This window comes from Jatropha curcas, chromosome 11 (genome assembly GCF_041381405.1).
Source record: "Jatropha curcas cultivar XTBG-Jc1 chromosome 11, XTBG_Jcur_1.0, whole genome shotgun sequence".
Taxonomy (NCBI): Eukaryota; Viridiplantae; Streptophyta; class Magnoliopsida; order Malpighiales; family Euphorbiaceae; genus Jatropha; species Jatropha curcas.
In genome coordinates this window covers 22,439,606-22,450,563 of record NC_143161.1, presented here as the reverse complement: position 1 = coordinate 22,450,563, position 10,958 = coordinate 22,439,606, and the positions used below count along the sequence as shown (strand labels likewise).

Below are 10,958 nucleotides of genomic sequence, written 5' to 3'. Positions count from 1 at the left end.
TAGAGAAAAACAATCAACATTGGCCCGATGACTAGATAAGATTAAGACAAAGAGTGAGCACACACCTCAAAATTTGCAAATTAAAAAAAAAAAACATGAAATGAGATGTCTATCCACATTCCACAATAAAGAAGCTACCATATCTATATATTCTATTCTTTTATTATAGAAAGTATACAGTGGGCATCCCATAATATGCTATTTAAATTAAAATATTCCACATATAAAAATGTTAATCCTCAATAATGAGTGGCAATAAACAAATATAAATGAATGAGGCTAAATATGTATATTCATCGTGTTTTTAAAAAATAATTTTTTCGGCACTCCAAACTTTACGAAAAATATATTATGCTTCTAATTTATTAATTTTGATAATATTATAGTATTTTTGTGCTAATAATAATAATTTTTTAATATTTTAGTATTTTTATGCAAAATATTCACTTAATGCATAATTAGTATAATATTTAGAACAATAATTTTTAAAAATTTCAACCAGTGGAAAAGTATTTAATTAATCTAATTGTACAAGTTCAAATATTGAAGAATATAATTTTACAAATTAAAACATTTTAATGAATATAATTTTATAAAATATTTAATAGGTTAAAATAAATATTAAAGGTCACATAAAACTTTTATTAAATTATCATGTTGAATTTCTGCGTTAAGCCAAATAAGTAAATATCACTGAAAATTACAAGAAGGCCAAAGACGAGAGAGAAGGAGATGTACATGACATGTAATGTAATGAAAATGAAAGGGAAATTAAAAGGAAAGGAGGTCGGTTCCTTGCATTCAACGCATCTTTCGTTCATTTAGGTTTGGGTTCGGATTCAGGTTCGGAAATTTTGTAGACTTCTTGAAGATAAGAACGACCTCAATTCTCGCTCACCCTATTGCCTTGCCTGCCTCTATACAAGAACCCCATTTTCTCTAGCAGCCGCCTCGACTTCTCTAAACCAACGATTCCTCTCCCTCTCTCGATTTGTATTTACACACTCTCTCTCTCTTCTTTCACTAGAACCAAAAGACACTCTTACCGTTCTAACTCGACAAAAAACAGAGTGCTACGTTTTCTCTTCTTAGTTGTTGAAGATGGCCATTGAAAATCAAGAACCCACTATCAAGCCTAGAAACAGGAGAATCTTGGTATTCTTTGCAGCCCTTTTAGTCTCTTCTTCAAGATTTTAAACGGGTTTTGCTTAAAATTGCTCTCTTTTTATTGATTTCAAACAATGGCTGAATGGCTTTTGTTTTGTTCAATGCACCTGGTGGTTTTCTGTTTATTAATAAAACAACTTTGTTTTTCGTCGCTTTTTCTCTATTTCCGAAATTTTTTTTTTTTTGAAAGTTGTCTTATTTTATAAAGTGATGAATCTGTGTAGGGAGCTGGAGGGCCTGATGACGAAGATAATAGATGGCCGCCATGGCTAAAACCTCTGCTAAAGGAGAGGTTCTTCGTTCAATGCAACTCGCATGCTGATTCTCATAAGAGTGAATGTAATATGTATTGCTTGGATTGCATGAATGGTGCTCTCTGCTCTGTTTGTCTAGCCTACCATAAGGACCATAGAGCAATTCAGGTATAGTAATTGTCATTGAATTCAATTAATCGGATTTTTCTTTATATGGTTTTTTTTTTTTTTACTCCTGTTAAGGAATACTCTCTTTTCAATTCCTTTTTGGCATCTTGAATTTCTCCTTTCTTTTTTTTTTTTTTTTTTGACATTGAATTTCTCCTTTCTTGATTTAGCTCCTTCTTGATTCCCTGGAAATGAGTTATAACTAATTTTCTAGAATTAGTTCCCTTTATCCTTATCTTTCTCAGTTTCCAAACAGCAATTGAGCACTAATTCAAATAAATACCTTTTCTTTAAAAAAAATGAAAATTCTTATCTATGATTGAAATGAGTTTCTGCCATTTTTCCCTTTTGTTTCATTTTGAAAGAAATAAGTTCATTAATAGCTAGAATTGAAATAGTTTTTTTCCATTTTTTTTACTTGTCTTGGTAGTTGAAAATCATGAATTTGGTATGTCTAACTCTCTGTTCTTACTCTGTTTCTTCATGAATGACAGATAAGGAGGTCATCATATCATGATGTGATAAGGGTATCTGAGATACAGAAGGTATTGGACATTTCTGGTGTCCAAACGTATGTAATTAACAGTGCAAGGGTTGTTTTCTTGAATGAAAGGCCGCAGCCTAGGCCTGGCAAAGGCGTCACCAACACTTGTGAGGTCTGCGACCGCAGCCTTCTTGATTCCTTCCGTTTTTGCTCTATTGGCTGCAAGGTATAACCATTATCATGGCATTTATCACTTTCTCCTTCAATTTCTTTTTCCGGTTTTTTGTTATGTCTTCTGAGAAAATGGTCGAAATGGGTATTTTTCAGACTTGTTTTCGAAATGGGTATTTTCAGACTTGTTTTTCGAAATGGTTTTTTTTCTGACTTGTTTTTTTTTTTTTTTTTTTTTTTTTTCTCTTTCTTGTTCTGCAAGTGCATGGAAAGTTCAACTGTGTGATATTCATTTGTGTGGTTAAAGCGAGTTTGACTTTTATGAGGAAGTAATAACTATTGAAAATTTTTCTCCATTTTCCCTATATTTTCTTACCAACCGTACTAATTACAAGCTTAAATGAGTCAAATAGATTTGGTTTGACATTTGATTGTGCTTTTCTAATTGGGTTGCAAATTTCTTGTGCGACTAAATTTGGCTCTTAATGATGATTTGTTACTCGCTGGCAGATTGTTGGAACATCAAAGCATTTCCAGAAGAAGAAGAAGCAACAGAAGGCAATGATGTCCGATTCGGAGGATTCTTACAGCAGCAGCAGCAGCCATGGCCAGTATAAGAACAACAACAACAACAATGACAAAGCACAGAGTTTCTCTCCATCAACACCCCCACCAACTTCGGTCAGTTACCGGACAGCCAAGCGAAGAAAGGGAATCCCTCACCGGGCTCCATTGGGAGGACTAATAATAGAATATTAGCACACAACCAACCAGTTGATATATACACGGTAGTAGCAGCTATAATTCCAGTGCCCCTTATTTAAGTCCTTTACTAACCCAATACTGGAGGCCTTTTTGATTTAAAAAAGGCTGGTGTGGGAGGTTTAGTCAGTCCTGTGTACATACAAGAAGCCAAAAATATAGAAGTGGGAAGTTGGGAAATAAGATGCGCTAATAAGAAAGCCTTCGTTAGTGTAATGGGAAAGTTAGTTTGCTATTTTTAGAGTGCTTATACATAAGTTTTGGGTTAAAATTATAAATGTAAATAGTGTTTTTGTGTCTTTTGGTGGGTTTTTTCTTCTGTTAGCAAATGTAAGAGGGGAAGGAAAAGATGATAATGTCCATAATTAAATAAGAGAATATTTTGTTTTTATCTTTTTGTGTAATCCATTTTTTGAATGTTAAATTGAGTTTAGATTGACTGGTGCCGGCCGGTGTTAGAATTTTCAGTCGGGTACCCACGCGTGGCGGATCCTTGCAGGTTGTGTGGTCAGCTTTGTGCGTGTCGCCTTGTGATTGGTTGGTTGGGGAAACCTATTGTGTGTCTTGATTCTCGGAATCATAAGTAGGTAAGCCGCCCTCTCTGGTTTTGTGGGTCAAAAAAGGTGGGTGTGTTTTCTTAGCCGAGTGGTGCTCTCTCTCTCTCTCTCTCTCTCTCTCTCAAGTTGTGCAATGTGGACCACTTGATTGGAGGTCGGTGCTAAATGCTTGATTTCTTTTGGGTGTTTGTTTGCCAATTTGTGGAGCCCGCAAAATGTTACTATTTGCCGTTTATGGGTGAAAGACAAGCTCTACCTTCAGATACTGATTAATTCGTTCCGTATCACATTTTTTTTTAAAGGCTTAATGCATTTTTTTTCACTTTAAAATTTGTATTTCGTTGCAATTTTACTCTGTATTAATTTTATTCTAAATTCTAATATTATGTCGCAATAACATTCTTAATTACAAATTGAACGTACATTAATGGGATGCACCGTTAACCTTGAATTAACTTAATGTTAACTTCCTTCCTCTGCACACATTTATTGAATTTAGTTGTTTTTTTCAATTTTATTTTTCTCATTGTAAAGTTTATAACTTATGTTTTATTTTTGGCAAAAACAAAAATGTAATTATAACAAAATTTACGTTACATATGAAACAACAACAACACTGAATTTGTTGTTTAGGAGGTTCTCTAATTATTGTTTGGCAATAAATATCCGTGTATGAAATAATATATTTTTATTTATTAATTGCTATTAAATAAAGAAATAATTTGCAAATATTATCAAATGGAAGAAGGTTTAATTTGCACTCTTAACTTATATCAAAAACTCATATTTCGCCTTTTTTTTTTTTCCAATTTAGTCATAAACTTGTACCAATATTAACAATTTACTCAAAGTCAAAGCGTGTGTACTTCAAAACATATGAGAGTGCGTGAGATGAATCTTTCAGCTCCATTTTTCCTGTTGTTTTTTTGATTTTTAAAATTCCCTTTTATCTCTTTCCTTGTGTATTTTAACTCTTCTTCCGCTTCAACAAAAACCAAACCAACCCATCTGCACTAATTACTACCTCATTTTCTTCAACCACCAAAAACTTCGACTTCGATAACAAGAAAAGCAGTAGCAGGTCAATTGTGAAACTGGTATAAAGTTATGAATTTGACTTCGAAGCAAAAGAGATGCTGATGAAGGAAAAAGTGAAGAACATGAAATAGAGTTGTAATAAAAATAAGGTATATGCTGAAAATAGAAATACACCAAAGAGAGGTGAAAAAAAAAAAAAGAAGAAGTCAAAGAAAGAAGTGAGAGATTTCTTGTAATTGTTGTTGTTGATGGTGTAGAGAATTTAGTATAGTTTCTTGAAACATTTTTTGGGAGAGAAGAGAAGTTAATGAAAAGATTAAACAAAGTGAAAAACTGGGATAAATTGTAGAAAATAGGTTTTGATATTTCTTGCAAGCACCATTGCAGAATTGATTTGTGATCTCTACAACTTGATTTTAAGGGTGATTTGTTTTTTGAATCTCGGATCAATTTACTATGTATTTAGGCTCAAGGAAAAAATTGGCTAAATCAAATAAGCTCTTCTTCGATTATAAGAATAACGAAAGTGCATTTTCTTATAGGCTTTATTAGATACAGAGAGAATTCAGATATGATTAGATTAGATTAGATTTTGACACTTATGGAGAGTGAAACGAACTGAAACTATTAATCCATTTAATTCTTATGGGTTCATCAGATACATGCCAAAGAATGGCCACAGTTGAAAAAGCATTCTTTGACGGGTTTAGCAGTCAAATTTTCTTTCACTTTCAAACGTTAGATTGGTATTTTAAAAGTTAAATTCATTATTTTCTCTAATATGTTGACCGCGTGAAGTTCACGTCCTCTGCCAAGAAAAAAAAAAGGGTGAATTGCTAATATAGATACAAATTGATGACTAAATTGGAAAAAAAAAAAAAAAAAGGTAAAAATTGAGCTTTCTGTATATCCAATCCAAGTAACTTTATTTCTTATCAAATAACGATAGGGATTTTTTTTTTTTTTTTTTTTTGCTATGTAATTAAATTCATTTACTCACTTATTTGTATAACATTAAATCCAAATCTAAGGTCAAATAGTAAACCCAAAACATTACTGTTACATTTACAACTAAACCTTTAACAATTATTTAAGGTGCTATTGCAATACAAAACAAAATAGCAATAGAAAACAAAATTCAGGATGAAACAATCACCTCGATTTAGACTTTGTACAAAAATTTAAAAATTGATTGAATCACCTCAAATTTAGAAGATAAAGACATTTGACTTTTTTTTTTAGAAGAAAAAAACTATAAATTTTATGAATAAAAACTTGTATGCAGATGTAGAACACATATCGATATGTTTTCATATTTTTGTATAGGTAGCCCCATAATAAATTATTTATACAAAAAATAAAAAAAAAAAAACACAACATTGATTGGAAATATCTAATCGAGTTGAATATTTGTGCCTTGCTTACTCGACTTGATGGCTATTCAGTGCTATTGTTTGACTCCTTGGTCTTTTTATGTGTTTGATCTGATCACTTTCAAATTTCTTCCTTCTATTAGAGAGGAGATATGCACTTTTTATGCATAATTATCCAAATAACAAAATACCCTAAATAAAATCATCATAATGGTGACAATAATAACTCAGAACTAGATCTAAGAACTCCCAATATATGGGCAATAATAAATTCTAATATTTGACAACAACAACTCATATTAATATAAAGAATTGAGGATTATTTGAAAAAAAAAATTAAATAAACAAATAAAAAAGGAAAAGGAGTAACCACCGGTGAGGCCACCCATGGAAAAATAAAAAAGAGCTTTTAGATTTTATTTTTTAAGTTCTAAGTTTCGGGAGAAGGAGAGGAGCTCATAAGATATTTGACTAAACTACCTTTTACTAATGTTCATTTAATTGAGATAAAGTTTAATGTATATATTTTAATAAGGATAAAATTGAAACAAAATAACTTATGCTACATTCATTTTTTAAAAACTGTCGTTTAAAGGGAATAAAAAAGTCAAAAAAATTGTAAAATGTAACGGAACACACCGAATATAAATTGTTATATTTAAGGTAGATTTTTAATTTTTAAATGAATTTTTATAATAATATGTAAAATGATTTATTTTTATTTTATGAAATAGCAATTATAACATTCATATCTACAATATTCTCTTAAATTTCATTTGGTTTGAATATTTTTTTTCTTCTGAAATTTTGTATTTTTATGTACTTATGGAGACTTATTAGTATTATTGCCCAAGTGGTTCAATCAAGTCTCTATCGAAGGGCAGAAGCGTAAGGAAAGGGGTTTCTTCTCTTCCAATACCAAAAATTTCTTTAAGCATATAAAAGCTACTTTCTATTATGTTTTTCTGCAATGCACAGCTTACGCAATGGACACTTTGGCTTGTCCCCTCTTCGTGGACCACTTGACAAAAAGATAAAGAATGAGCATCTAGTTATGAAATAAATGATATCATTTCAAAATAGAAAATTCTTATTAAAATAACTATAAATGCTCTAATAATAAGTATAGAAAATCTAGTATAAATAAATTACTATCTCCATTAATATTCATCTATAACAGTATTTATATCTATATATATACACGTGTGTGAGACGGTTCATAGATAAAAAGTAAGCTAAATCAATTAATTTACACTTGTAGTTTCCGTGAAATATTCCATGGTGCTTCAAATTTTACGAGAAATTTTAATAAGATTGCACCGTTTTTTATATTAATAACGACAATTTTGAGGAATTTTAATTTTTATATGTAAATTATTTATTAGATGTGCCATTAGTAAAAGTTTTGTTTGAGTAGCTAGTAGCTGTTTACAGGGCAAACGGGACACTTGCCTCCACTGGGTTTTTACGATTACTTTCATATATTGCCCTTAATAATTATATTTACAGGGCAAACGGGACACTTGCCCTTATTAAAAGCTGTAAGTTAAATGTTTCAGAGAATACTCTTTTATAAAATATTATATTACCTTAACCTCTAAAAACTAATTCAAATACTATATTACCGAATACTTAAAAAACTGTTGCTTTAAGGCAACCTAAATTTATGTATTTGGCTATAAACAGTGCCAATAAAAATTGCCATTTTTCATACTCACTTATTTCATTTTTCTTTTATTCTTCTATTTTACAACACTTATTACGCATTTAGATTGCACTACTATTAATGATATTAGTGTTAGAACCCGCGTGATACGCGGAGCAATATTTAAGTATGAAATAATTTTTTATAACTTCGACACAAACACAACACGAAAATTAGACGGTTAACACGAACACGACATATTTCATCCGATTAATATCATAAACAGGTTAAGTGGGTCGTGTTGACCCATATACAACTCGTGTAACCCTTTTAATATCATAAATAGGTTAAGTGGATGTGTTGACCAATGTACAATCCACTTAATCTGCTTATACTATTTTTAACTTTTAATCTATTTAACTCTAATCATATTTAAAAATAAATTTTCACGCGTAAAATGCATAAATTCTTCAAGATTTATAATTAAAATAAAAAAGTAATACAACAATAAAATTTAAATAGGTTTTAGTTGGAATATTTATATAATACTAAAATTACCTTTTTACTCTTAAATAAACGGGTCACTCACCTAACTCGCGCATTAATCCACAACATAACACATTTATGTTCGTGTCATAAATGAATGACTCGTTTATGATACGAACTCATTTAACCTCAACCCTAACCCATTTATTTTGCGTATTAGGGGAATCGTGTTCACGTGTCGTGACCTATCTTGACACCCTCAGTATGACCCGTATCAAAAAATGCGCAAAAACTATTAATGTATTTTTCAATAGTGATAATAATTTTAAGAATTTAACTAATTATATTGAAATAAGAAATTAAGTATTTTTTTATGTTTATGATTTATTATAAATGATTGTTTATTTATTTGAAATATTAATATATTATACTTATTTAGCATAATATGTCCTAAGCGTGTGGATCTCCTACTTTTTTAAAAATTATCGTATCGCGTGATGAAGTGTTTTTTAATTTATTTTTGTATTTTTTTATTAATAAATAATGAAAAAAAATAAGAAGGGACTAAATTTTTTTTTCAGAAAAACTTTTGTTACTTATTTTTTTGGATATAAAAGAAAAATAAAATTGCTTTTTCTCTACAAATTTATTTTTATATTTTTTTTGTTTTCCTTTTAATTTGAAGAAAAAATTATCGAAATTTTTTCCCTTATATTCCTTTCTTATTTCCAAATAAAATAGTTTTTGCTTATTAATATTAATTTAGTTTTTTTTCCTCCTATATGATATTATCTGAAAATATAATTGCTTTTTTTTTTCCCTTATAATCCGTACGATGTGCAAGATAATATTAAAAGATGAAATAATATTTTATAACATCATTCAAAAATAGTAAAATTATATAATAAAATGATATATTGTATTTTATTGAGATATGCTGAAAAATCACAATGCTAAGATATGTCTTATTAAGTATCATGCGAAGCTTTTCATAAGCTATGCAATAGCAAAAATCATGCATGGTATGACCTACATAAAATAATGCATATACACAATTAATATATTTTTCAATAGTGATAATAATTTTGAGAATTTAACTATTGAAATATGAAATTAAGTATTTTTTTTATTTTAATCTTTATGATTTATTATAAATGATTGTTTATTTATTTGAAATATTAATATATTACTTATTTAGTGTAGTGTGTCCTAAGCATATGGATGTCCTATTTTTTAAAAATTGCCATATCCGTATATTCACATATCTTGTTTCCTGTGTCCATGCAACCTAGCTCCTGGTGTATGAGACTACTCTTTACACTAAGCCAATCAACCAAGGTTTTTTTTTTATTACTGATAAAAATAAAGTGTTTTTTTTTTCAATTTGCTTTTGTATCAATGAAATAAGAAATTAATTATTTTTTATTTTTGTTTATAATTTATTATAAATGATTGTTTATTTATTTGAAATATTAATATATTACTTATTTAGTGTACTATGTTCAAAGCGGGTGAATGTTTTACTTTTTAAAAAATTGTTGTGTACGTATGTTCACGTATCTTGTGTCCCGTGTCTGTGTAACCTAACTTCTGGTATATGAGACTACTCCTTATACCAAGCTAATCAACCCATATTTTTTTTTTTATTACCAATAAAAATAAAGTTTTTTATTTGCTTTTGTGTCATTGAAATAAGAAATTAAGTTTTTTTTTTATTTTATATTATAAATGATTGTTTATTTATTTGAAATATTAATATATTACTTATTTAGTGTACTATGTCCTAAGCATGTGGATGTCTTACATTTTTTAAAAATTATCGTATCTCGTTTCCATGCAGCATAGCTCATAGTACATGAAACTACTATGTATACCAAGCTAATCAACCAAGATTTTTTTATTACCAATAAAAAATGAAGTATTTTTTAATTTGTTTTTGTGTCATTGAAATAAGAAATTAAGGTTTTTCTATTTTGTGTTTATAATTTATTATAAATATTAATGTATTACTTATTTAGTGTACTGTGTCTTAAGCGTGTGGATGTCCTGCTAATCAACTAAGATTTTTTATTACCAATAATAATGAAGTGTTTTTTTTTTTTAAATTTGCTTTTGTGCATTGAAATAAGAAATTTAGTGTTATTTTATTTTATGTTTATTATAAATGATTGTTTATTTGTTTGAAATATCAATGTATTACTTATTTAGTGTAATATGTTTTAAGCAAGTGAATGTCATACATTTTTTAAAAATAATCATATTCCATTCATTCCGTATCTTGTATCCTATTTTCATACAACTCAGCTCCTGGTATATGAGACTACTCTATAAACCAAGCTAATCAACCAAGGTTTTTTATTGCTAATAAAAAATTAAGTATTTTAAAATATTTTTTGTGTCATTGAAATAAGAAATTAAGTTTTTTTATTTTATGTTTATAATTTATTGTAAATTGTTGTTTATTTATTTGAAATATTAATATATTACTTATTTAGTGTTATAATGTGTGGATGTCCTATTTTTTAAAAAATTATTGTATCTCATATGTTTCAATTTATGTTTTTTAAATTGCTTATATATTGTTTATTTAATAGTGATATATTGTTTATTCACACTCTTTTTAAGTGTGTGGATTACTTATTAATTGTTTTGTAAGAAGAAATAAATTTATATTAATATATTAAATTAAATGCTAGATATAATTTTTTTTATAGATATTATCTTGATAGAGGGATTCTCTGAAAATATAAAACAACGAATCTTTTTACAATTCCGTTATTCTATAATCCAACATAATGCCAAGTGTCAAACTGTGCTACTTACAATTGGCTTCCATATAAAGAAAATTATCTT

At 28.6% G+C, this 10,958-nt stretch overlaps 1 protein-coding gene across 1 annotated transcript; it reads left to right on the top strand.

Moving 5' to 3' along the window:
• The first annotated feature begins 965 nt into the window (after positions 1-965).
• On the top strand, positions 966-3,397 carry LOC105641828 (protein RGF1 INDUCIBLE TRANSCRIPTION FACTOR 1). Its single transcript, XM_012226441.4, has 4 exons — positions 966-1,155; positions 1,392-1,589; positions 2,084-2,299; positions 2,755-3,397. The coding sequence occupies exons 1-4, from the start codon at positions 1,102-1,104 to the stop codon at positions 3,001-3,003; spliced, it is 717 nt and encodes a 238-aa protein (XP_012081831.1). The 5' UTR covers positions 966-1,101; the 3' UTR covers positions 3,004-3,397.
• Positions 3,398-10,958: the final 7,561 nt, after the last annotated feature.